This window comes from Oreochromis niloticus, linkage group LG3 (genome assembly GCF_001858045.2).
Source record: "Oreochromis niloticus isolate F11D_XX linkage group LG3, O_niloticus_UMD_NMBU, whole genome shotgun sequence".
Lineage (NCBI taxonomy): Eukaryota > Metazoa > Chordata > Actinopteri > Cichliformes > Cichlidae > Oreochromis > Oreochromis niloticus.
In genome coordinates this window covers 73,766,675-73,794,422 of record NC_031967.2, presented here as the reverse complement: position 1 = coordinate 73,794,422, position 27,748 = coordinate 73,766,675, and the positions used below count along the sequence as shown (strand labels likewise).

The 27,748-nt window shown below is 39.6% G+C and overlaps 3 protein-coding genes across 7 annotated transcripts; all 3 read left to right on the top strand.

The window, feature by feature from the left end:
* Positions 1 to 10,769: 10,769 nt before the first annotated feature.
* On the top strand, positions 10,770 to 12,080 carry LOC100697383 (P2Y purinoceptor 14-like). Its single transcript, XM_013266795.1, has 3 exons — positions 10,770 to 10,874; positions 10,969 to 11,228; positions 11,426 to 12,080. Exons 1-3 carry the CDS (start codon positions 10,770 to 10,772, stop codon positions 12,078 to 12,080), a joined length of 1,020 nt encoding a protein of 339 aa, XP_013122249.1.
* Positions 12,081 to 13,204: 1,124 nt separating this feature from the next.
* LOC102079777 (zinc finger protein 525) lies at positions 13,205 to 19,807 on the top strand. 4 transcript variants are annotated; one of them, XR_002061126.2, is made up of 4 exons: positions 13,205 to 13,399; positions 17,201 to 18,071; positions 18,342 to 18,364; positions 18,458 to 19,807. XR_002061126.2 is itself a non-coding variant. In XM_005464490.4 (2 exons), the coding sequence occupies exons 1-2, from the start codon at positions 13,331 to 13,333 to the stop codon at positions 17,948 to 17,950; spliced, it is 819 nt and encodes a 272-aa protein (XP_005464547.1). In that variant the 5' UTR covers positions 13,205 to 13,330; the 3' UTR covers positions 17,951 to 18,434. The 4 variants fall into 4 exon arrangements, 1 of the variants encoding a protein (XP_005464547.1); XR_002061127.2 differs by lacking the exon at positions 18,342 to 18,364; XR_001223454.3 differs by having other exon boundaries at positions 17,201 to 18,364.
* A 1,131-nt stretch (positions 19,808 to 20,938) lies between these two features.
* LOC102081136 (P2Y purinoceptor 14) lies at positions 20,939 to 24,721 on the top strand. 2 transcript variants are annotated; one of them, XM_019356676.2, is made up of 4 exons: positions 20,939 to 21,478; positions 22,246 to 22,360; positions 22,461 to 22,720; positions 22,915 to 24,721. In XM_019356676.2, the coding sequence occupies exons 2-4, from the start codon at positions 22,256 to 22,258 to the stop codon at positions 23,564 to 23,566; spliced, it is 1,017 nt and encodes a 338-aa protein (XP_019212221.1). In that variant the 5' UTR covers positions 20,939 to 21,478; positions 22,246 to 22,255; the 3' UTR covers positions 23,567 to 24,721. The 2 variants fall into 2 exon arrangements, with proteins under 2 accessions (XP_019212221.1, XP_019212222.1); XM_019356677.2 differs by lacking the exon at positions 22,246 to 22,360 and having other exon boundaries at positions 20,942 to 21,478.
* Positions 24,722 to 27,748: the final 3,027 nt, after the last annotated feature.

The following is a 27,748-nucleotide window of genomic DNA, read 5'->3' as shown; positions in this document are numbered from 1 at the left end:
GGATGAGTGACAAAATATTTCTCAGACTGAAAACAGTAGGCCTATCTCCCCCCACCACTCCCCTGCCAGTGGCAGACGCCCTCAGACATCGGTGCATTGGTGGTTCTTTGTGTCCGGGGATGGGCGTCCAGGTACACACCGGCTCACTCCTTGGTGGCTGCTTGTCAGGGCCTGGAGCCTGGGGCTCGCTCAGGCCACTTCGGGGGTGGGGTGCCCTCGGCCTCTCGATCTGGGGCTCGGTCACTCTGGCACAGCTGGCTGCCGGCGGAGCTCACGGACACATCACTGCAACCCCCCCCCCCCCCCCCCCCGGCTTCTGCTCCGCGGCTGCTGAGTGACCCCTCATCTGGGACTCTCCTCAGCTCTTTCTGGGATAGTGGCGCGGCTGCCCCGCTGTTGGTCTTCCTTGGTCTCTTGTGTTCTGAGGGCCTCTGGATGTCTGGAGTTTTGATCTCCTCCATACCTGCGTCATGCCCTGGAGGACGGGGCAGTGGCCCCCCCACACCCTCTAGCAGATCATTACATGAAGGAACCTTTTAAAAACACACTCATGCTCACAGGTGTACACACGGGTGATCACACACACAAACTACACCCTTTTTGGCTCCTACCTCAAAGTACACTGTGCGCCGTCGATCCTACGTGCTGCACAATAATGTTTAATATTTAGTATTTACTGTTATATTCCCATAGATCATCATGATGTTATTTATTATATTGCTCTTTTTTTTCTTCTGCTTGTTTTCTTTTTTCTTTCTCAACAGGTGATCCAGGTGATTGATATATGTATTTTTTGTCTGCTTATTTTGTTGGTTTTTGTTTTTTGCCCTTTATCCCCGTCTGTCTTCTCCGCTGTTTTTCTTTCCCTCTTTCTTTTCCTCAGTCAGGTCTGTCCCGTATTTAACAAGTGAAAATAAAATAAAATAAACAATAAAAGGTGAATCAAATAGACCATTACGGCAAGGCTGGGATGGTCCATTTGGTAAAGTAAATCCGTTGGGCATCTTTCTTTGCCTTTAGACAATAATTCTGATGGCAAAAGAGCCAAACGGGACAGGCAAAACAAACAAACAAACAAACAAACAAAAGGAAAACAGTACGTCCAGATGAACAGAATCAACTTTTTAAGATTTCCTTACCTAGATGATTCAACATAGACACTCACACTTGTACATTATATATTCATTTTGACAGAAATGACAGTTGTTGGCTGTTTAGTTGGTGCATTAAATTCTGAAAACAACCCTTTGAGTTGCAACAGGAAAAAAATAGGAAATAACATGCCTTGTTGCTTATGTTACAACACTCAGTGGGTGTGGGTGTGACTCTGAAGAGACTCTAGAGATTAGATATAAAAAAATTACTGCTGTCATCATTAAAATTTTTACTGTTACCTGACAGTAACTTACCAATGAGCATTAGGGCCACATCAAGAAAAAAAAATATTGTTTATCATTTTGAAAATAAAGTCAAAATTCTGTTTTCAGAACAAAGTCTAAATGGGCGGATAACAGTTTCATGGCAAACTGCCATGGCTGCTATAGCCTCTACAAATTACCTTCTGTGCTTGAGTTAATGAAACAATTTGGTCAGCTGCCTTGTGATACAACATACACCCTCTTTAATGCACGAGGATGTAACCATTGATAACCTTGCATCTGTCCACCGCCAGACATTTCCTTTCGTACAAATCCAGCCAACTCTTCCGCACTTGTGAGCAGAAATGCAGCTTTCTACGCCATCTTTTCATCACGCCGTGTTTATGTGCTAAACAGAAGTCATTTCCTTGTTACTAAAACAGACTCTGAAGTATGATTTCACTAACTCAGAGGCTAAAGCAACTGTAGCAGTTTGTCTTGAAACAACTTTAATCTCCACATTTACTTTTTTCTTGAAATACAATTTTGGCTTTTTGTCCAAAATATATTTTTGACTTTAAGGTTGAAATTTCAACATTATTGTCAAAACAATCAATATTTTCTCTCCTTAATGTGGCCCTAACACTCTGTTTCAGTAACCAGTGATGGAGACTGTATTTGAACTTGAAATTTGTATTATTAAGGAATTTTGCCTAATAGCGCAAAAGTGAATATGGTTAATATGCAGTCATCCTTCCAATAAAAAGGAAACATTATTTCAAAAGACAAGAAACCAAGTGAGGAAGAAACTTTTTTTTTCCTAAGGTGCACTCTGCTCAATACAACTGTTTTCTGACTGATTACAGTTACCATTATAAAGACACACCTTTATTTAAAAAAACAAACAGTCACACCAGCCGTTAAAAGTTTTACACAACTACAGTCCATCCAAATCACTGCAACTCAACGCCCAGGAAAGAAAAAGGGCATGGTGTTTTGAGATGGCAGTCTTTATTCAGTGGCCTACAAGCTGCAAGACATCTCAGCTGTGCTTATGAGGCAGAGCAGAAACACAGAAGGAGGAGAAAGAGCTCTCTCACACGGGGAGATCCTAGAGGTCAGCAACCATAACAGTAGCAAAGTGGTCACTGTGTGTTTCCTTATCTACAGTGAAGCGTTTTTTCCTGATAACGGAAAACTGCAGAAACATTTAAGTCCTGCTGATTTTTCATCTGCAAATATCGTATACTTCTATTGATTAGATGCTTAAGTTAAAAGATGCATTTTAGCAGCTTTTGATATGAGGAACAGAACTATTCAATATTTCTATTTAGGACCTCAGACTTCTGCCAGTATTCAAGTTGCATATCTAATTATATAATTATGAATTGACCTCGCCCAGGGTGTCTCGGTGCACTAATAATCAATTGTTCGCTTTTTTTTTTCCTTTTTCTTTTCTGTGTTTACCTGTGATCACTTTGAAGGAAACACTTTCAGCTGTAGTTTCTTTGGTCAGACTTTCTGTTGCTTTCTTGTCTTAGAGCTGCAGGCTTCTCTTGTGACATCATCATCACTTTCTCTTTCTCTTCACCTGGATGTAAAAATCTTTCCCTATTTAGAGAAATGAGGGCATACCAGTATTGTTTGATTGGCTTCAACCTTCTCAAATAGCCCTGAGTTGTTTTTTGTTTTTTTAAATTTTACCTTACCTAAGTTTGTTATCAGTTCCTGTTTCCCTGGTTTTCAGAAAATTCCTTCCAGTTTCACACTAACTATACCTTCATCTGGAAATAGTAAACATTACAATGCAACAAGATCAAGTTGAGCTATAATTCCTTACTGAGTTATGCATTAGAAGCAAAGAATAAAATCAGTAAATCAAACAGTCACTTGCAATATAAAAATTCAGTAAACTACAATCCCAAAGTAACTTGTGATTTGATTCAACACTTTACCTTAAAGGGCCCCACTCACACACACTCACACACACTCACACACCAACCCCAAATCACCAAGTTCCATTGTTGTTGACATGGATCACTGCTTGTGGTTGTGGGAATCAACGACCCTGTAAAAAACAAAACAAAATGGGGCCTCTCCTCTGCAAAGGCACATGGTCAAGTTCAAGATAGACCCACTGCCCCATCATACTGTCTGGTGCGCAGTAGGAAGAACTGCAAGCCTACTCCAAAGGAGCTGCAAATCTGGATCTCCAGCCTCGCCGGTCTGAAAACTTAAGTCCCGTGCAGTCCTTGCTGTAACTTGCAGAGTCTGCCGTTGGAGCTAACTCTGATAGCATAGTCAGCTAGCTGCTAAGTGGTTTTCTGGGCACAGATACAAAGGCTAGTTGGAGCTGCACTAACCCACCTCTTTCTTGCTGAGTTCCCTTGTTGTGTGTGTGATTTCCACCAGTCAGTTTTTTCAGTTATTTCCTACACTGCCTAGTCATTCTTTGCTTTTTAAGGAGTAGTGATGGCCAAATGAAGCCTTCTGAAGCTAGTATTGAAAAAGGTTTCATTACTCGAACCCTTTCAACACAGTGCTCTTTGGTGACATCTTGTGGCCCAAAGTATGAAGAGCAGCTTGAATCTACAACTTGAAATAAACTGCTTTATTGTGATTCCCCACTCTACAGAGCTGAGTTGACATTTCTGTGTGATATTTGGCTAACACTCTGGTGTTTTGAAGATTAATTTCTTTGGGGGGATGAAAAACAACAATGTTATGTCTGTTTGATGAATAAATAATTTTGATAAATAAAATTAAAAATGTGCCATTGTGTTTTCTTCCTTTGTTGACTTCTTGACATTTGAAAACATAATAGAAAAAACATTTTACACAGCATCCCTCATTCCCCCATTCATACACAGATCCAATATTCTATCAACAATGATGACACTACATGTAGTCTTTAAATCTGCAGTTTATCAAATACCAGTGAGCAGTCCTTACCTTTAAATATAACATCTCTTCTTCCTCTCCGCTCCTGTCTGTCTTACATCTTTGTCTAAGTCTGAGAGATAAAGCAGCTGTACATTTAACTAGCAAAACACTGTGAGACAAACTGCACACAAACATTTACAAAATGTTATTCCCTCGATGCTGTGTGTGCAGAAGTACCAAAGATTCCTCATCGTGTCAGAATAATTTTCAGTAACCTCCACCAGAATAGGTTGTATGTCAAAATTACTTAAATTAATTAAAAGACAGGTGTAGTGGACCTTATAACAATATTGAAATTTGCTTAATATGTTGAGAATAACAAAGAAAATGTAATGAAGTGATTTTAACATTTAAAAGTTTAAACTTTGTGTTAAGTCATGTAAGTCAGAGAGAGAGAGAGTTATGCTTTGAGTGGACTTCATATGTCAACAACTTCAAGGAATGTGAAGTGTGTGTGTGTGTGGGGGGGGGGGGGATTGGATCTAAGAGGTTCACAGTTAAAAGTTCCAGCAGAGATGCTAAAGGAGCAAGAACAGAATTCCAGCCTGTGAATTGTTTTGTATTTTTTAGCTTATCATTGGCTAAGTTTTACTGTGTTTAATGGCTAATTCAAAAGGATTTGGATCCATAACATACTTCCACTAGATGCCCAGCTGCTTTCAGAGAGCCAAACTTCCTGCACCAGAGTTTCTGTGGGCCTAAAGGTCGACAGCTTAATCTAAATTACATGTGACCAAAGAGTTGTACTACATTTATTTGTATTCCAGAGCACTAAGCTGTCACATCATGACTCAAACATAGTTTCTGGTAGATGTTGCACTGGTGTATTGTTGTATTGTTTTTAACTCGTGAACTAGCAGCAACTGACTGATTGGAAAATGACACGTCTATGTCAATCTACAGTTATGTCGTTAAACTAAGAGCGTAAATGTTAGGTTAGCAGGATGTAACCTTGCATATATGTTAGGTTATATCCTGCTAACCTAACAAAAATTCAGAAACATGCTTAACTTACGTTCTACACTAGAAAGCAGCTGAGCAATTCTAAGGTTAATTTTAAGTATTAGACTCTAGAATCAGCCATTAGAATTATTATCTACATTTATTTAAATGGTATAAAAACTTGTATTTTAAACTTCACTAAATGTTCTAAATGCAGTTCCAGGGTTGCAAATAACCAAACTGTTTTATAATCTGTATAAAGCTCTGGTCCCACCAACATACATGCACTGGGAGGTGCAACTCGCTCGCCTTGAACAATATGGCCACTGCAGTGACCAATGTGACCTCTACATGTACGCACTTATCACCTTTTAAGGGCTTTTTAGAACTCATAGATACTGAGTGTGGTTAGTTTATTCACTAAATCCTTATAAAGTCTTCAGCAACTCATGCATTAAATGAGTCACCACTGGATGGTCAGTGTCTGTATACAAGAAGAAAACAGAGCACCTCAACTGCTCTTAATCAGCCACACAGATTTTTGAATCAAACTCAGAGTTGATTTTAATGACATGGGTTTTTTTGTTTTTCTGTGTGCCAGCTCGTCCTTTAAAAACAGTTTTATGTCTTGCATGTTTTTGTTTCTATGTTGTATGTTGCATACGTTGCACCACGTCAGCTACTTCCTCCTGCTGTTTCCACTGAACTGATGTGTGAAGCTACAGTGAGATTTCTCAACACAGCTGGTTAAAACGTGCGCATACTGTGACAAATCAAAGCTGCTGAAACCTGCTGACAGCTTCTAGGAAATCTTTTCATAATGCTACTCCAGAAGACATCAGTCATGGACAAATGACTGTCCCAGCAGAAATAAATGACACATTATCAAACAGTATAATTTACAAGACATTTTCATTAACAATCAACCCTCTAAAATAAAAAAAAAATGAAAATAATGCACTTACTGCACATCTGTCTGCTTCCCAAGTGTTTGGTGAGTAATCCAAGATTTAGATCACTTCCACTTTGCCACTCTGTCAAGCTCATTGCAACATCACCAGTATTGGTGACTTCTTTGCCTCCTGTTTTTACTTCTACTCCTGTACCAGGGCTCATGCTTAGGTGGCAACACTTATCGTACTGAAGATGACTTTAGATTTTGAGGATTGCAGCTGAAGAGGTGTTCGGTAGGTGTAGTGTTAAGAAGAGGAATGTGGAAGGACATTTTTGGATTTTGCCTAAAGAAGAGGAGGGACATAGGGTGATTGTCTGAAAGAGACAGGAGACTGTAAAGTGGTGTCAGGGGAGCTTTTAGCTTGTCAGTAAGAGCAATAAGAGCCCTGCTCAGAACTATTCATTTAAATACCACTCCAATGTAATTTCTGACCATTACCACCTGCTCCCGCATTATGTCTATCCAATTCCGCCAAACTCATTGATATTCATAGTTTTCATGTAATGTCAGAGCTACTGAGACGTGCCCACCTGGAGGGCAAAACAATATCGTGGTCCTTTTCAGTCCATCTGTTGCCTGTTAAACAAAACAAGAAAACCCAAAATGACAAGATACTAACATATGCCAGTAAATAGCATTATCCATAATGCTAAAACATCTGCATATTTTTTTCTCAAGTATATGATGACATCAAATTTAATGTTAACAAGAATTAATGTTCAGCATCATCAATTGACCGATCTGTAAGCTGAGGAAATATTTGAGTTATTCACAAAGTCTTGGGATTCATGACACTGGTTTCACATGCAATTTGAATTGGCTGCAAGTGCTGTCTCATGTTAGCTGTAGTGATGAAGTGGTGAAGGACATTAGTAAAAAATCAATCAGTGGTAAAAAAGTGAGTCAGAGCTCAAATCAGTGTAGCAACAGCTGATGAGAGAATGACTCGTCTGTAGTAGAAATATGTTGTGAAAGTTTAACAGTGAAGACAAAGAGGAAACATGTCAGTGTGCAGTGCTATATATTTCCTGATCTACAGTCATACCATCACACTGAGAACGGCCGAAGCAGCTTTACCTCCTTACAGAAAGCTGCAGAACCAGAGGTGAGTCCTGATAGTTTCTTATTCTCACATCTTTAATACTTTTACTGTTAGGAAAAAAAGAGATGTTTTTAACCCATCCTCACTTAAGGAACAAAAATAATCAGCTGGCTTCTGCCAGTGTTCAGGAAACTAATGTGAATATATGATTACAAGTCTTATTTTGACTAAGGCTGAGGATGTCCTGGTGCCGAGTGCACTGATGAACTACCTTATACTTAAATATGTTGATAATGTTTGAAGACAGTCATTATGATCCATGGCACTAATTTTATTGGTTTCATCCGTCAAGAGAACAAAAAACCTAAATGGTCCATATGTACTGGCTCAAGCTCAAGTGATAAGGAAACCAGAAAAAAAAACTAAACTAGAGAAAATCAGTCAGGAGGGAATTATAGAGAGAACGGGTCTGTGACCACCTGCTAAACTATTCCTATTCCTGTTGTGGCCTCTGGTTAATTCTTCCTACTTGGAGGGAATGATATCCCTGACATTTAACTGACTTTGCGTTGCACTGTGATACACAGTAGTGATAATCCACGTACATACAGCACTGTGTTTTTAAATCATCATTTAAAAACTGTGTTTTGTATTTACTCAGGATATCTTTGTCTAATATTACAATGGGGTTGAGGATCTGAAATCTTTAAGTTTGACAAATATGTAAAAGCAGAAAGACATTGGGAAGAAGGCACATAATGATTTAGAGCACATTTGAGTTGATGGATCAAAGACATCCCGAGGGAAATTGGGTTAAGGCTGCCAGCCGTGCCCTGAAGTAGATAAAAAGTGATTTTGTCAAGAGTGAACTTAATTTTATGTTCACCAACAGCTCGGGAAGTTCTCGATCCAAACTGACCTTATGGTTTATAAATGTCAAATCAGGAAGCTCCTGTCATGACCTCCTCTCTGCGAGCATGCACACACACACACACAATATGAACAGTAATATAAAATTCATTCCAAATTTTCGCCTTAGCTTCAGTTAAGATGTGTCTTTAAATCTACGATACCTTTCTTGTTCAAATAGTTTATTCACATAGCAAAGAAGTAGCTAGTGAACTCGGTAAGTATGAGCAACAATACACATCCAGGCATCAGCTGGTCTTTCCTCCTGCTGGCTGGACCCTCAGCTTCCGTGCTGGGATCTGCCCCACATACTCACACTGGCCGAAGGAGCAGAGCAAAACTTGTTAGCCCTACACTCTAAGAAATAAAATGTTGCATTTACTCCACCCAGTTATGTCAACCGGTTCCACACAACTGGGTTAGTGAAATGTAAAATGTATGACACATTTAATTTGAGCAACAAATTTGAAGTACATCTGATAAATCGACTAACCCTAAAAAAGCTCTACTGAAACTATAGGATTAAATCACTTTAACAGAATTGCAACTTACTATATTTAAAGTAAATTAAATAAATCAAACACAATTTTGTTCAGTTAACCTAACTTTAATAACACTTTGTGTAAAACGTGCTGAAGCAAACTTTGAGCTGTTCAAAATTCTAGATCAATGCCTTTTTCCTAAACAAAAATATCTTCACATATATGCATTTTAAGTGCAGGAAGACATAATACAGAATGTCAGAAACTGTCAAAAACTGACAGGAATATTATTAGAGATTAAATAAACTTTAACTTTAAATATTTTGCTCGTCATAAAAATATATCCTGTCAAAATTATGCAAGTTAGAAATATGAACATGCTGCCAAAAACCCCAGAAAAAATAAATGAAAGCAAACACAAGGTTGGAGCCGCATGTAGACGGAGCTGGGGCATTGCTTCAGGAGTGGAACTAATAAACTGTGCGGGCCATTCAGTGTCGTACTTTGCCTTGAGTGTATCATTACACTGCAGCTCCATCTGAATCTGCACAGGTGCAGTTCAGCAAAGTCCGCTGACTTGGTTCAACATTACTGCAACAGGGAAAGTGAGGCAGGTTGCACTGGTGCATTTGAGACAGCTTCACTTGAAATGCCTTCACCGCATCATACATGTCCATGAACTGACAGGTTTCCTTGCTGAGCTCAAAAACTCTATTGAGAATTTTTATCCCAACTCAGCCAACGGACCTCTGTATGATGAGGAATGTCGGCAAACTCTGAATCTATTTCCCACATAAAAGACTGAAATTGACGGTGATTTAAACTTTTAGCTCAGACAAAATTTACGGTTTGCATTACGGTGATCATTACATGCTCCATTTTTAGGACTTTACCACACAGCCTTTCCCGGTGTATGATGCAGTGATATGCTGTTAACTCACCGGTACAGTTCTCCTCCTGCATCTTTACTCGCATCCTGCTGACTAGTCGGCTTTTTTCATCTTTTTTCAAGCTTCCTCAGAAGAGAATCACCAATTACCAGAGTTTGACCCCCAGTGGATGTGTCGCCGAGTGGGGGAAAATGGTTAGACACATGAACAGGTTGGTTCATGTGTCTAAACTTCTTAAAGGTGCCAAAAATGCATTTGTGAGTTGCGCCCATGAACAGCTTACCAAATGTTCTCTGCCAAACAGCTTATTCTGCTGTTGACTCTAGTTTTGAGCTTCCAGTACCCCTGGTGCTGAAAATCAGCTGACTGTTTAGCAGCACCTGTGAGCACCGAAGTTGTTTTCTGCTCTAAGCATGCCATGTTAGAGCTGATGTTCCACAAAACCAAGTTGTAGCATTATTTGGAGTGAGCCCTAGTACCATCTCCAAATTGAAGGCCAAGTTTCATGTAATGAGGGATGTCAGTGACAGGCTGCAAAGTGGACGTCAACAACAAAAGGAGATGGCTTCCTCACCCTGTCAGCTCTGATGACTGTGGGCAGTCTTCTACAAACTTGCAGTCAAGGTTTGCTGGACGATATGACCGATGGATCGCTACCCAGGCAATCCAGAATACACTCCTTACAGCCAATTTCCCAGCTCATAGGGGGCCCGGGAAGCCCGCCATGACTGCCCTTCACCGCCAGGTCTGGTGTCAGTACCATGTGCACTGGAACGTGAACACATAGAGGAACGTTATGTTCAGCGATGAGTCCAGGTTCTGCCTACAGTTCACCGCTTCAGCTTGTGCTTAATGGATTGTTATAGATTCATGAGGGGGTTGACTCATCTTCACTCATGTATGCTTCCTTCCACAACTACAGACTGTACACAAAAGATGGTGTCAGCGATTTCTGTATTTGCATTTAAGTGTCTCAATTTTACTTTCAACACTACAAGAACATGTAGGTGCATCACATAGAAACTACATTTAATTAACTGTCTAAACCTTCACCAGAAGAGGTCATATTTCAAAACCGCTGTCTCAAAGAGAGATGTAGCATAATATTTAAAGTTTGTCTGACACTGATTTAACACAGATAACTAAAATGCTATGAATAAATATTGTTTCAAAGAGAAACCTAGCATTTATATACAGTTTAAAAGAGTGTTTTATTGAGTGTTTTTTTTTTTTTTCATGTCCAGAAACATGGTTTACTCAAAAAATGAGACATCGGCTTTGAACCAGACCTGTGATGTTGACAACACATCAGTCAACACTTTTTTTGTGCTGGTCTACAGTCTGGTGTTTCTGGTAAGTTTCAAATTTTCAGATTGTGTTTTGTTAGAAATTGGTTCAAGGTTCTCTGTGCATCTACCAAAGTCCTGTCCTCTCTGTGTCGCTTCAGGTGGGTTTACCCCTCAATGGCTTCATCATGAAGTTTTACTGTTGCCAAGCTCAGCAGCAGGCATCAAGCAGCTTGATGGTCTACCTGAAGAACCTGACAGCTGCTGACTTTCTGTTCTGCCTCTCTCTGCCACTGCACATCACCCACTATATCAGCAGCTCTCCCATGGTTCAGCTGCTCCACTGCACAGTTGGGGCTCCTGCTTTTTTCCTTAACATGTACACCAGCATCATATTTATGGCATACATCGCTGCCAACAGGTAAGAAACCTTTACTGATTTCAGACTGTTGTTCATGACAGCGTAAAAACGAGATTAAATGGTTAAGTACACACCCTGTGCTCCTAACAAAAGCATAAATGTACCTTTTTCTGGCTCAATATTGACCTTTGCAGATTTGGCACATTTGTGACTGATTAGTGAAGTTGTATTCTGCCTCCTTCCTCTTCTGTCTTCAGGTATCAGAAAATCGTACATCCTTCAGGAACTCACATCCCGCAAACAGTACGAACTGCGAGAATCATCTCTGTCATCACCTGGGTTATTCTCCTGGCTCCAACAATCGCTTTTATCAGCTTTTTTATCAGCTCCAAGCAACCTTTGATCTCTAATCCTAGCCATTGTGTAGATTTCTTTAGTTCATCAGTCAGCCTGCTGTACACCATCCTCCACACCTTCTCTGTCATCATTGTCCTATTAGTCTTCATATCCCTGGTCTTCTTCTACTACAGCATCTCCCGCAGGGTGTTGCAGGCACAGCAGAGTCAGCTGGCCTCTGGCTCTGAGAAGCTCTTGAAGTCTCGCAGGAACATGTTTCTGCTTGTCAGCATCTTCTGTGTTTGCTTTGTCCCCTATCACCTGGTTCGACTTCCCTTTACTTTTCTGTGGACCAGCTGCTCTGTGGGTCCAGCGTTGTACTACCTGGAGGAGGTGACCGCCATGGTGTCAGTTTTCAACGTCTGTCTGGACCCTCTTGTTTACTTTTTCCTCAGTAAGACTTTTCGAGCTCAGGTGAGAAAGGCGTCCAGGAGGACCAACATCCAACAAGCAAATGAGGAGAGCGAGAGCAGCAGGGAGCAGCTGGACATCACTACATCAACACCAGTGATGTAAGGTAGTGATCTGTAAGGCAACGTACAGCATTTGAGAGTCCGATTAGTGAAACCAGTGTCATGGATCCCCGTCCTCATGAACAGGTTCTTCTGTGCTCAGATATCAACATGAGGCTGAACTCAGCACAAACACACAGTATCAGTGTTTATGTTGCTAGCATTTAGCTTTAGCATGAACAAAGTGAACCAGTGTGTGGTCAGATTCATACAAACAAAGCACATCGTTAAATATCTATCTCTGGAAACAGTTTTAACATTTACACATATCCAGATGAGCTTTTTATCTTTCAGCAGTAATCTGTACATGAAAATCCAAGCTTGGAAAATGAAACAACTGCTTATGCTTACAAAGAAAATATCTAAGATTTCCAGTTTGTTTTGCTTCTTTACTGTTTTTCCACAGATGCTTTCACAGGTTTGTTCTGCACTGGAGCTAAAATCCAATTTAATGTTTTAATGTTTTGTTTGGTTGTTTCAAACAATAATATGTCATTCCACATTGATCAAGCTGCACCCTTTTGTGACTCCCGCACTGATGCTTTTTTCTGGAGTATTTACATATCCATTCCACATAAAAAGTGTTTTATTCTTTAGATAATTTAAATATATTTTAATCATGCATCTTGCACTAGTGAGCCAAGGGGGGTAGAATTATACCTTTATGATTAGCTGCACTAATAATCTGTATGAGAACAAAGAGCTCCACATGAGTCTGAAGAATCTGATCTTGTCTGATAATTTTCTGCACTGGTTTTCCTTCTGATTAAATTTGATTAAAGTTTTTATTTTTGCCTTTTAAATGTAACCTGATTTTATGATCTCATTATCTCTGAGAGCAGATGTGCTCTTAGTGATTCTTTGTCTTTTCTGGACATGTACACATTGTCTGTGATAAGAATTTGCAGATTTTGAGTTTTGCTTGGATTGTTTTTATTATTTAAATAAAAAGAACTTCTCACTTTAAAAGTTTTATATGAAGTTATTTCTTTAAACTGTAATTCTGAACCTCGAGTCTGTGAAACCTTAAACATCTTTTGAGTACAGCGCTCCTGTCATAAAAATGCCTTTGTGTCGGTGAGCAAACACCGCGAGATCTGCGGGGAATTAACGGGAATTGGGGGGCGGCTCTTAATTCTCCGGCACGCGCTTTTTGGTGAGTTCGCGAGAACGCGCAGGAGATATCAGCTGTCCGGTGTGCTTTCCTGCCACAGACCGAGTACGCCGCTGCTGGATTCACACTGTAGGACCGGAATGATGCAGGAGAGCCAAGAGCCAGAGCAGCAGACTGCTGGAGCCTCCGCCACCTCCTCAGGAGCCCAGGTCAGTGAGCAGGACGCGCGGGTTTATATCTGACCTTGTGGTCAGAATACACGTGGGTGGAAGAATACACGTGTTTCTGCCGTGTACAGTTGACTCTGAACAGCTAACTTGCAACAGGCATCGCAGACACACCCCCTGGCTGCCGTGGGAGTTATTAGATATGTTCTGTGCTTTCTTTTCGGTAACCTGTGTCGAGGTGATGCAGCCTTAAACACGAGGGAAAGTAATGACAGTGATAATGATGTTAATGATCCAGATAAGCCCCGCGGGGTCATCGTGCAGGGCTCCGCAGGTGTGCAGCCCATGATAACAGAGAGTATGGGCTCAAATTGTAGTCATAAATATTTATTTATTGATTTTATTTTTTCTTTTAAATTAAACACAACATGCTCATACAGATTCAATTGGGGACAATTACTACATTTGGCATTTGTGAACTTATAAGCATGAAAAAAAGAAAAAGGAGAGAGAAGAAGAAAAATTATAACAATGTTAACTAAATAAAAAGTAAAATAAAATAAGAAAATTCAGGCGGAGTGTGAGGCATGAATTATGATTAGTTAGTTTTTAGGAATTCTAGAAATGGCTGCCAAATCGTACAAAAACTCGCCAGTTTCCCCTTTTCTATCAAATCTTATCTGACACCATCTTATTAAGCCACCTTTTAAACACGGGGCCGAAGAAGACCGCCACTGTAAAAGAATATGTTTCTTTGCAGCCAGCATACCCATTGTAATTATCTGTTGTGAAAAGGAAAAAGATTCGATTGATGCAAATGATCCAAGTATAGCCAATGTACCATCAAGTGGTACTTTTTTTCCTAAATTGGTTTGAAAACCACGTAAAAATCTGACTCCAAAAAGCTTTCAAGACAGGGCAATGCCAAAATAGATGTGCAAAGGAACCTTCACCGATATTGCATCTATCACATAAGGGGGATACAGAATTATAGATCTGGTTAAGTTTAGAAAAATGTAATCTGTGAATGACAAAATATTTCTGACCACAAGACTCTGGGAACACAGCGTTGTTTTTGTGTGTAGTCATTTCCATCATTGAAGGAGGCGCTCTAAGAATCATCAGGTGACACCAATGACTGGACGACACTGACTGGTTAATCTGTTGATGTGATATTTTCAGATTGCCACCTAATGGAAAACACTGAAAACCATGGCAAGCCGTGCCGACCCGAACCGAGTGGGTACTAATGGAAAAGGGCTAATACTCACCGGGGGAGTGTCTAGTAATGATTAAATGCAGAGATGTGTAAACACAGTGAGTGAAGAAGAAAGCAGATGCCTCCACCTTTGGCCTTTGTGTGGTGCTCTGAAGCACTGGAAACCACTCGGCTGCAGCCCAGCTTTCTGTAAAAATTCTTTTTGTAAACATCAGCCACGGCTTTATTCTGTACACTTTAAGCTCTTTATGAACCGTGAAAGGGAATCCACGGAGGCCCCGGCTCACGGGGAGCTTAGATTATTTTCCATTTCCGGACTCGCTCTCTGCCAGTAGCTGTGAGGACAAGGTAACAGTGTTTGTGTACAGAACCAAAGCAGGCTTGATTTCAACAGCTTTCCTACTTTGTGATAGAACATGTGACAAGTGGATATATGAGAGAAAAAAAAGTTAATGTATTGATGTTCATTAGTAAAATAATAATTGACAACAGGACCAGGACGCTCATCTCGTTTCAGCTCAGTGTTCACTATTGTTTACAGCCAGGAAATCGAAAATCAGTAAAAGCTTTATATCATGCACAAATTCTTATGAATCATATTCAAATGTCACAGCAATATACTAGACCTTAAAGGACACAAGTACCAAGGTTAGCTAAGCATTTGACCTTGGCCTTCACTGTTAGTGAGCATGGTCAAAGTCAACCTTGAAATATAATTTCAATCAACCATATTGAGTAATACATCATATGAAAGGGCAAGGAGAGAGCTGTTCTACACACCTTTTAGTTTTTCATTACAACACCCTATGATGTCACAGTGACCCATAAAGTTAGACACTGCAGCTTTTTGAAGCCAAAGATTTCAAAGAATTCTGCCCCAGTCATATGTGTAAATATAAAAATATATACCATTTTAGCATGTAATGCTTCAAGGTCAAAAGTCAGCGTCACACTGATTAGGATAAAGGACCACCTGCCAACTTCATATATTTAATATTATAATATTCATAATAGGCACTGTGTTGCCCTTAAGACATTTCTCTGAATAAATAAGTTCATAAGTTTAAAATAATTATGAAAGGATTTTTCATTAAAAAATTAATGTGTTGTTAAAATGAATAATTCATGCTTTACATATGTTTTAGATAAAAGGAAAATATCGCTAAAATGTATTTCCTGTTCTGGCGGCGCACTTCCGGTTTTGGTCAAGCACTCTGTTTTTGCTGAGAAACAGGCTCCACATTAGTGATGGTAAATTTGATTCTTTTTACTGAATCAAGTTTTAATGAGTCACTCACCAAAGTGAATTGGGTTTTTTGAGTCATTTGAGTCACTGAGTCAGTTGTCCAGAGAGTGCAAAAAATGTACATTTTCACTCAAACTTAATTTGTTTTTTCTCTTTTCATGTATATGAAAAGAGAAACAAAGATGCTAAGATGAGTGATTCCAAAAGAAGACAATTTTATACAGCAAAAAAGAGCAAAAAAAATTCTAAAGGGAACATTTATTTTATTTATTTTTATTTTATTTTATTAGTATTTTCCTTAAATGTGTCAAATATATATTTTCTAATCTAAATGTCCACTGAGCTGTGAGCCAGTGGGCGGTAGTGCGCCTTAACATTGGTTGCCAACTAAGAAGAAGAAGAAGCTGTGAGCCAGGAGGGAGGGGGTGAGTGAGTGAGTGATTCATTTATGCTATGATTCAGCACAGGAGGGAGGGGGTGAGTAGCTCAAATGTGCTGTTAGCATGTTAGCAGAGCGATGCTACTGTGAACTGAGGAGCTATTGTCTTGATGTGAGCTTCTTCTCAGGGTTTTTTCTTCCAGTTCAGAGTAGAAATGTTTTTGTTAAGATACTGGCTGTTGTGTTTTTCTCCACAATTTTAATTATAACTAGATATATTTCTACTAATGGAATTAGTTTGCTAACAGCAACAGGGATGAGTCAGTGAGTCAGTTGGGCTTGTGAATCATGATTCATGAGTCAGTAAAGTGATTTTCGAGTATTGAACGATTCGTTCATGATTCGCGCATCACTACTCCACATACTAAAGGCAATATGGAGATGTAATCAGATGCCATCTTCTCTGAATTATCAGGCTGGAATGCCGTAAGTTACCTTATATGACAGTTTATACAGATAGCTTTGGATATTAATATATATTTTGCTAACATGAATATTTTAGTGAGAGTAATGCTCTTTATTGATGTAAACATGATTCTACCTGTTGAGATGGAGTTTATTTTCTGTCATTTCAGTTTTCACCACATGTTCATGGAGACAATTAAACAAGCTGCAACTAAACTCCAGGGTCTTCATTTGTGGTTTAACTCGGTGTCACCAACATCCTTGTTAAAAACACTACAGGCACTTTTTTTTTGTTTGGGGTATTTAAAACATTATTTTTCGATACAGAAGTAGGACTTCACACTGACACACAAAGATTAAGATACTACACAAAGAATTTCCATGTTAACACTGCTGACCTCAGCATTTTTAATAAAAACACCATAAAACATCACAGTTTTAGTATAGATCTCTCTGAGTGCTTTTGTTTTATTTTTTTGTTCCTTCATTGACTCTAACATCACTGCTCTCTCTTTCTGTCTGCTGTTTATTCAGAAACAGAAGAAGAAGACCGGATGTGGTGTGCACCAGTGCCAGGACTGCAACAAGACCTTTAAGTCAAAACACAATTTAAAGCTTCACCAGAGAATTCACACCGGAGAGAGACCGCACAGCTGTGATGAGTGTGGAGCAGCTTTCAACACTTTAACCACTCTACAAATCCACCAGCGCATCCACACAGGAGAGAAACCCTACAGCTGTGAAGAGTGCGGCTCAGCCTTCGCACTTTCAGATACCCTGAAAAGGCATCTCCGTGTTCACACTGGAGAGAAACACTATGTTTGTGACGAATGTGGCAAACAGTTTACAGAGTCTGGCTCCCTCAGGGGCCATCAACGGTTGCACACTGGAGAGAAACCATATAGCTGTGACCTGTGTGACAAAACCTTTGCATACCTGGGGGCCCTAAAGAGCCATCGCCGTAGCCACACTGGAGAGAAGCCATACTGGTGCGACAAGTGCAACAAAACCTTCACTCAGCGGTCCAGTCTAAACCACCACAGGCGTCTGCACACTGGAGAGAGACCGTTCTGGTGCGAAACGTGCGGGGAAACGTTTGTTTGGCAAAACAGCCTGAAGGAGCATCAACTCTCTCACACCGGGTACCCATGCAGTCGCTGCGGGGACGTGTTCCCTGATCGAAGCCTTCTGTACAATCACAACCTTGGTCACAGGTGGAGAGACAAACAGGTCAAGAGAGCAATGCAAATGAAAGCTGAGGCTGGGAATCAACAGCCTGTGTAGAAGTTTAAGCTTTTGCCCCTGTAGCAGGGGTAATAAGAACTGGCTTGTGGGCACGACCTTCACTCACAGTCTGATGACAAAACTGACCTCAGTCCAGCCCAAGCAGGCTAATGGATAAAGGGTATGGAGTTGTTTATTTATTTGACAAATGTCAGCTTGATAAAGAAATGACTGAAACACTCTTGTGGGGCCTGTTCAGTGGACTGATGTTGATCTTAACTGATTTCATTTTTACTGCTTTTCTTAGTTTAAGCTTATTGTCCTAATCGTTTTTGCTGCTTTTAACCGTTTTTGATTTTATTTTGTTGTTTAGGGATTTACTTTTAGGTCTTTTATTGCTGATTATTTTCTTGTTTTCTTGATGTTTCCTGTTCTGATTTGTTTAATTCAGGTCTATACAGTGAGTCTTTAAAGGTGAGCTTTCACGCTTTGTATTTGCACCTGGATTTAGATATGCTCTCTAAATAAAGGTTTTCTTTTTGAACCCTTCCTGTTTCTTTTATGCAGTGTTCCGCAGTCATACTGGCTCATGCAGGTGGCAGAAACAAAACTATCAGGTACTCCTGAGAGAACAGGGCGGAGTCTGGAGAGGTGAAGGTGACCTCTATCAGAGTTGGCACTCAAGCTACAATGAACCAAATAACAGCTGATGAGGTGGTAACCACTGGGAACGCGTCCTCAGGGCTCGTGTCGCTCTTGTTTTCTGGGGTAAATGCTTGTTCAGCATAACTGAAGAAGGTGCACTAAAAGATGAGGGTGATGTTCAATGGTGGTGGTGACACATACAGGTTAATATTTCACTGCTTTCTGTTTTAACTCTTCCTTCTGTTAAAGTCTTAGCTGTTTTCTTGAGCTGCACAGCTCCAACCAACATGAAATCAAGATCATCAAAATGTAATGACCTGGACAGGAAATCTGCAGTGAGCCAGACGTGTTTTAGTAAAGTTTAATTAAAGAATCGTTATTGCCTCAGGATGTTACAGTCAGTCACTGACAGTGCTGATTTAAGAGAAAATATCAATCCAGACTTATTTATTTTTAGCTCCAGAAATATGCAGGTGTTCCAAGCATTTCTATCTCTGTAATTGATAAGGGATTAATGTTAAAATGAATGTTCATGTGAAAAAATCCCCCACAAATCTAATTGAAGTAGAATCACATAAACTGATTGTAACATGAAGTGAATTATATCCATGTGTGATTCAATGTTTATATATGATGTGAATTCTTTATGCTGAGAAAAACAAAGTGTAATGAAGTGATTTTAGCATTTAAAAGTTTAGACTTTGTGTTAAATCATGTAAGTCAGAGAGAGAGAGAGAGTTGAGCTTTGGGTGGACTTTGGATGATTAAATGTCCACAACCTGAATGAATGTGGGGGTGGGGTCAGTATAAAAGTTAGGAGAAGATGGGGTCTTCCCTTTTATCTTCTGCAAGATGACCAATTCAGAAGACTGGATCTAAGAGGTTCACAGTTAAAAGTTCCAGCAGAGACACTAACAGCAGTCCAACCTGTGAATTGATTTTGGAATTTTTGGCTTATCATCTCCTAAGTTTTACAGCGTTTGATGGCTAATTCAGAAGGATTTTGATCTACAGCATACTTCCACTGGATGCCCAGCTGCTTTCTTGTTGGGTGATTATCATCAACACAGAACAATAAGAATAAGAGCATCTTCAGATCTGACACTGCTCATCCCTCCTCCAGCCTCTCCTCACTAAAGATAACAAGATCAGCATTAACTCAGAGTAGTAAAATTAGATACGTATAGTTTAAGAGATTTTTATTATTGTTTTGTGATTTTTATTATTTGATTTTGATGTTGCTTTGGAAAATTAAAATTTCCTGCAATTAAATTCTAAATTGTGGACTTTGGCCTTTTAACCTTTTTTTTTCAAATTGTAAAGAAAAAAGTCTGAGTGTTATCCTTTAAATTTGATTACATTTTTTTTTTCCTTGGAGCTTGCTGTCCAGGCTACTAAAATCATCCCAGAAATAACAGAATCAATAGGAGCGCACTTCCGTCATCAGGTGAGACTGATATGATTCGACCTGCAGGCCTATTCAGTTTTCTACATGTCAGAGTTAGCAGGTTACCTGGACCATACTGAGATAGTAGTGGGTGAGTCCCCTCACCCACATCGGCCCCAGCTGAACCCTACATGATCTACTGGGTAAGACTCACAAGATCAGAGATTGGACTTTTTAATCAGAGAGCCAAAATCAACTTCCTGCATCTGGGTTTCTTTGGGGCTAAAGATTGGCAGCTTAATCTAAATTACATCCAATCAAAGAGTTGTTTGATATGTTGACCAAGTATAGCACTGAAGACAAACTGGAAACAAGTCAAAGTGCAGGCTGGCTGTGTGGTCACTGTGTGTTTCCTAATCTACAGTTATGTCATTACATTGAGAGCGTACAATGATAGAAGCAGCTTATCCTGCTAACCTAACAAAACTTCAGAAACGCTTTTAAATCCTGCTGATTCCTCATCCTAAGATATTTTGTACTTTTACTGATTCCATGCTTGACTTAAAAGATGACATTTAGCACTGAAATTTTCCCTCCACACAGCTGCATCAGAACCACAGCTGTCTTCTGCCTGTATCCAAGATGCAGATCTAATGATACTATCACAAAGTTGTAATTGACAAAGGGTTAGCGTGTTCTGGTGCCAAATGCTCAAATGTGAAGCTGAGACACTCATTGGACAAGTGGTGGAAAGAAGATGCCTTTTATTTGTTAGTCTTACAAACAGAACAAAAACAGAAGGAAAACACATAACAGAGGCTGTCAGCTCTGTAAGTTCACAGCAAAGGACTGTGACACAAGTTAGAAAGAGAAAGAGACAAAAAGTAATAAACTGGTTTAAATAAGTCCATGTTTACATTTACACACTGGAAAGCAGCTGAACAATTCCAAGGTTTATTTTAAATATTAGACTCTAGAATCGAAGCTTTGCTGAAGCTCAGAGTTGATGACTGGTGCCTGTGTTTTTTCTGCATGTCAGCTTGTCCTTTAAAAACAGTTTTATGTCTCGCAGGTTTTTGTATGTTTCTATGTTGCATAAATTTGCACCACACCAGCTACTTCCTTTGGCATTTTTCCACTGAACTGATGAGTGAAGCTGCGATTTCTCAACACAGGTCTGGTTAAAACGTACACATACTGTTACAAATTCAGAGCTGCTGAAACCTAGTGAAACTTGTTTCACATGCAGTCTGAATTAGCTGCAGTTACTGTCTCATGTTAGCTGTAGTGATGAAGAGGTGAAGGACATTAGTAAAAAATCAATCAGTGGTAATAAAGTGAGTCAGCGCTAAAATAAAAAGTGTATCAGCAACTAATCAGAGAATGACGTCTGTCTTGAAAATATGTTGTGACAGATTAACAGCGAAGAGAAAGAGGAAATATAGTAGTGGGCAGGCAGTGTGATCACACTGTGTATTTCCTGATCTACATCGTACCGTCACACTCAGAACAGCTGAAGCAACTTTTCCTCCTCTCAGAAAGCTGCAGAACCAGAGGTGAGTCCTGATATTTCTCAGTCTCTCATCTTTAATACTTCTGATAGAAAATAACCAGTCCTGACTAAAGGAAAAAAAGTCAGCAGGCTTCTGCTAGTGTTCAGGAAGGTAATCTGAATATATGAATACAAATCTTCTTTTGACTAAGGCTCAGGATTTCCTGGTGCCAAGTGCACTGGCAAACTACCTCACACTTAAATATGCTGAAAATGTTTGAGAACACTAATTTTGCTGGTTTCATCTCTCAAGAGAAGAAAACACCTGTATAGTCTACATCTACTGTTTCAAGCTAAAAATGATAAGGAAACCAAAAACAAACAAACCAGAGATCAGTCAGGAGGGAAATATAGAGAGAAACGGTCTGTGACCACCCACTAAACTGTTACACTGCAAATCAGCTCTACTTGAAATAAGCCAAATATTCTTACATCTGACAAAATTGTCTTGTTTTGAGATAAAAATCTGCTAATTGGATAAGCAAAAGTTGCTTGGCTAACAACAATACAATTTTGGCTATGAGTCCAGATTGTGCCTACAGTTCACCACTTCAGCTTGTGCTTAATGGATTGTTATAAGATTCATGAGATGGTTGACTCATCTTCACTCATGAATGCTTCCTTCTAAAACTACAGACTGTACATAACATGTACATATTAAAAATTGGTCCAACATTGATTTAACACAACAAACCAAGAGACCGTGGAGGTGAATCATTTCAAAGAGGATTTTTACACAGTTTAACTGAGAAAAGTGGATATATTTTTCAGCACAAGAACCATGGTTGTCCAAAAAAATTTGACTTCATCTTTGAACCAGACCTATGATGTTGATGAGACATCCATTAACCCATACTTTATGGCAGTCTACAGTCTGGTGTTCCTCGTAAGTTTAAAATTATAAAATTGTGCTCTGTTAGAAATTGGTTTATGTGCCGGGGTATGTACCAATCCTTTTCTTTTCCTTCCACTCTGTCTATTTTCAGGTGGGTTTACTCCTCAATGGCTTTACATTGAAGGTCTATCTTTGTCGAGATTGGCCTGAGGTATCCAACAGCTTGATGGTCTACTTGAAGAACCTGACAGCTGCTGACTTCCTGCTCTGTCTCTGTCTGCCACTCCGCATTACCTACTATGCCAGCAGCTCTCCCATCATTCGTAGGCTGTACTGCAGCTTTGGAGCTTCTGCCTTATTCATTAACATGTATGCCAGTATACTATTCATGGGGTACATCGCTGCCAACAGGTAAGGAACCTTTACTTATTTAAGGCTGTAGTTAACGATAATGTGAAAACTAGATTGAGTGGTTAACCACTACAATGTGCTCCTGACAAAAGCATGAATGTATGTTTTTGACTTAACTGACTTCTTCAGATTAGGCACCTTTGTGACTGATTAGTGAAGTTGTATTCTGCCTTCTCTTTCTCGTCTCTCTCCAGGTATCTAAGGATCATCCATCCTTCAGGAACTCACATGCTGCAGACAGTGCAAACTGCACGAATCATCTCTGTCATCACCTGGGTTTTTCTCCTGGCTCCAACAGTCGTCTATGTTATCATTTTTTTCAGCTCCCAGAAACCTCTGACCTTTAATCCTAGCCGCTGCGTTCACCTGTTTACTCCATCAGTCAGCCTGTTGTTCAGAATTCTCCACACCTTCTCTGCAATCATCTTCCTCTTGGTCTTCATATCGCTGGTCTTCTTCTACTACAGCATCTTCCGCAGGGTGTTGGAGGCGCAGCAGAAGCAGCTGACCTCCTCTGGCTCTGAGAAGCTGCTGAAGTATCGCAGGAACGTGTTGGTGCTGGTCAGCATCTTCTGTGTTTGCTTTGTCCCGTTTCACCTGGTTCATCTTCCCTTTACGTTTCTGTGGAGCGATGACTCAGTAGGTCCAGTATTGTTCTACCTGAAGGAGGTGACCACCATGGTGTCAGTTTTCAACATCTGCCTGGACCCTGTTGTTTACTTTTTCCTCAGCAATACTTTTGGGGAGAAGGTGAGAGCCAAACATCCGACTGCAAACGAGGAGAATAAGAACAGCAAGGACAAGCTGGAAATCATTACATTAGGACAAGTGACTCGAACCAGTTAGTTGTGAGAAAATTTACATTTTATGCACAGATTTCAATTCGTTTTGAGTGAGATGAAAGCAGTGTCATGGACCGATATCCTCAGAAACCACAAGTCAGATATCAAAACAGAGCTAAAGACAACACAGAAACATTCCCACATAGATGGTATTGAAGATGCCATGAGTGTTTATGTTTCTACTTTTCAGGAATAAGCCAAATGATGATTTAGCATGAATGAAATTAACCAGTCTATGGTCAAATTCATTCGTCATGGTTCTGGCTCTTTGACTCATATGAGTTACTGATTTAGTTTTATACAACTTAGTATTGACTTTTTATGTCACTGAGTATATTTGCGATTTCTGGTTTATGTTCTTAGGTTACCTTTGTGCCTTTGTCTTCATCTATGTGTCCTTCTCTCCCTCGCTATATGTGTGTGTCTTCCTTGCTCTCCAGCTCCTAGTTAGTCCTATTTTTCTGTCTCCCTCTTTTGTTCCCATGCTTCCCCTTTTTTGTTTCCTTCCTTGTCCCCCTTCTATGTCTTTTTAGGGCTGGTTACCGTCACTGATTTCTAGAATCGATTCAATTCCGATTCACAAGGTCCCGAATCGATTCTATCCACAATTCAATTCGATTCGATTCAGGGAATTTTTTCCTGAGAGAGAAATATTATAATTCTGATCACGTATCAGTACATTTCCTTATTATTATATCTATAAAAACAAACCTTTGACACTTGCGACACTTGTGTCAAAGTAACTGAGGATAAAACACAGAAAAAGATGAAGGCGATTTTCCTGGCCTGGGATTTTATAGCAGATGACCTTAAAAATATTCTGCAGTAGATCAAAAACAAAAGAAAACCATTAATGAACATATGAACATTAACTGATGCTGCTGAAGTGGAGCAGAGCAAAGTTACAGAGGTTTGATTAGAGACACAACCAAGCATTTTGCAATTTTGCATAATTTTAAAAAGCTTTAATTTGTTCAGTAGCCTATTCAACAGCAGAAATGAGGCTTTGTTTTCAAAAGTAAGTGAACGGAAAAAAAACAGTGGCCGACAGCGCTGTAAACAGCGGTAGACTTGTGCGTAATAAGCTAGCGAATAATGCAGAAAAGAGAGTTTTTTGACGGGAAACTGTTCTTGAACTGCACTGAGTGAGAGAGAGAGACAGCGAGCTCTGCATGAAGTGTGATTTTAAGAGCAAAATTAAGAGGGAATTCATGACGATGTTCATGTGAAGCGTAGTTTGGATCTTCCTTTGCTGCTGGTTCAGTCAATATTGTTTCGAGAGAGATAAAACCTGCAGCTCCGAATCTAGTACAAAAATGGCATAAACACAAAGCGCGGACCTGCCGACGAAAGAAAGACGAAATCTCACTGATTCTGAGGCTACGTCCACACGTACATGGGTATTTTTGAAAACGGAGATTTTCAGTTTTCGTTTTTACAAAAAATCTCGTCCACACATAAAAGCCAAAAACGAAGGAAAACGCTGCTAGGAACATGCCAAAGCAGCAGATGGCGCTATATTCCTATCCGTGTAGAAATGTTGGCCAATCAGAAGTCTATAAGCTTGGGTGGGAAAGAGTAAACAAAGATGGCGCATAGAAGCAGAACTGAGTCCTGGAGGGACAGCAACTGTGTGTATATGTATGCATTTAAACACTGCAGAAAGTACAATTAACAGTAATGGTATTTTGTGTAAGTCCGCCATTGTAGAAATTCATTTCACCAAAACAATAACGTGGCGCACAGTGTGACGTAAAAAAAAACGTGCACACCTTTGACGCCGCGTTTTCTTCGTTTTTCTTGTCCACATGTAAATGCAAAAACGGAGTTTTCGAAAATATCCACCCTGGCAGGCATTTTTAAAAATCTCTGTTTTCAGTGACCGAAAACACTGTTTACATGTGGATGAAAGGTGCAAATACATAGAAAAATCTGCGTTTTCAAAAATACACGGGTGTGGACGTAGCCTGCTTGTCAAGTCATCTTTTTGTCTCGCCTTGTTACAGATTTTTCCATGTTCCTAGTGCTTTCTTTCTTACCGAGTTTATTTAGCATCATCTTCGTTTTATTTATCCTTGTTTGTGTCATTACGCAGCTAATAAAAGGCTCACCTTTTGTTAAGATTAAATTTTGCCTTCCTATGTCTGCATTTGCATCTGTTCACTCTGCTACATCATAGAAACACAGATTGTGAAATCATACAAAAAATTCACTGTGTTAAATGTGTAAAATCTGAATTTAAGTGTTTCTGACAGTTTTAACATTTAGACATGTCAAGAGGAACTTGGAATATTATTCATGAAAAGAATTAAAGAAAAGACAGTCAACCCAACAATATACACTCAAGTATACACGGGGACAAAATATCATCTTCCTGGATCAAAGGTGCAAACTGTAAAAATAAAATGAAAAAATTCTATTATACACATACAACTGTGTTGTCTGTGCTTGTGTATTCATCTTTGGTTAAATGATTGGATTCTGGTTCTTTTGACTGTTTTAGTGCAAAAGTAGTCTGAATTTTTATTTGGTTATATAGTTGCAATTCATAACAGGTGTTATCTCAGGGAACTTTAAAAAGTAAAGTCAAGACTTTTCCATTTGGTCAGAACATGGTGGAGGTTGAAAAGAAGCAACTTGATCAAAATGAGGCTACTGAGAAAATGACTGCGTGTCTCTAGTTGTCTCGGAACTGATACAGTATTGCGTTTTTCACTTTGTGGTTTCCAGCCGCAGCTCATCTTTCTACATAAACACTAAGGGGGAAGTACTTAAATAGGAATCAGATGGTGATGAAGACTTAAAGAGGACTGCTGTATCTTTTTTCTAAGCTTTCATTTTAGACTCAGATGTGTAGTTTAAATATTCATTTTCGCAATAGAAATGAAAGCCATTTGTTGTTTAGTTAGCTCAAAAAAATCAGTGGACAGCACTGAGAGTTACAACTGGAAAGAAACAGGAAGTGATGCAACAAGCCTTAATGTGTATGTTACAGTACACAGTGGAAGTGTGTACTGTACAATATAAAGCGCCTTGAGACGACTTTTGTTGTGATTTGGCGCTATATAAATAAAATTGAATTGAATTGAATTGAATTGAATTGATTAGAGACTGTGTAGAGACTTAGACAAAACAGATCATATATAAAAACTTCTGTAGTGATCATTAACATTTTACCACGAACAGTAGCTGGTGATGGAGGCTGTATTTATTTTAACAGTGTGTCAGGGTTGATACTTCTCACTGATCTGATCATTTCTGCTTTCTACCTCCACCATCCCTGTGTGTGTGTGTGTGTGTGTGAGACAGAGAGAGAGAGAGAGAGAGAGAAAACAAACCAAGTGAGGTTTGGTTTGTTCTGAGTTTTTAGCTCCACAATGGATCTATTCCTTCGTACAGATTTTACAAAAATAACTTCTGAGGTGATCATTAAGATTTTTACCATTGTCTGACAGTAACTGATAATAAAGTCTGTATTTGTTTTAATTGTGTAAGGACTATTAGCCAATTTTACTTAATGTGGCAAAAATTTAAGTATTTATAAATAGCATTTTTTTTTCAATTAAAAACAAACTAAGTGAAGAAGAAACTGGCCTGTAGCCACACTGACAGAGTCATAGCTCCGTGGGCTCTATTCCTAATCATTAGTAATGTATAAAAGGCTCTGGGATTTTATGTCTATGTTCTACAATATTGTGTGGGGTAATGACGTAGGCAGAAGTTGGGGGTAACGCTGCTACTGAGAAGGGGAGATTGTTTTCCGTGTTAGTTCTGTTTACCTCATAAGCTGTGTTCCTGGTTGCCATCCTTCACGGTGATGCTCCGAGTGTTAAGTTCATGACTGGAAGTAAGTTTCCTTAAAGATGTTTATTTTCCGATCCTGATGTTTGCCGCGGCTTTAGTTACTTTCTACCGCGTTGTAGCACCGCATTCTAGTGGTGGGCGGATCGATCCAAATATCGATAGTATCGATCCCAAGTCGGGATCGGTATCGGATTGATACTAGCGTGGTTAGATCGATTCTTTACTTTGAGTTCTGCTTGTTTGCTATGCTGTGCTTTCGGCAAAAACGAAACAGCTAGGTCGCTGGACTCGCCGCTTCTGTGACAGCAGAGAGCAGGCACACTTTGCTTCCCCCCCCCCCCCTTCTTATGTTTCGGTGTTGCGCTGACACATCACGTGACTT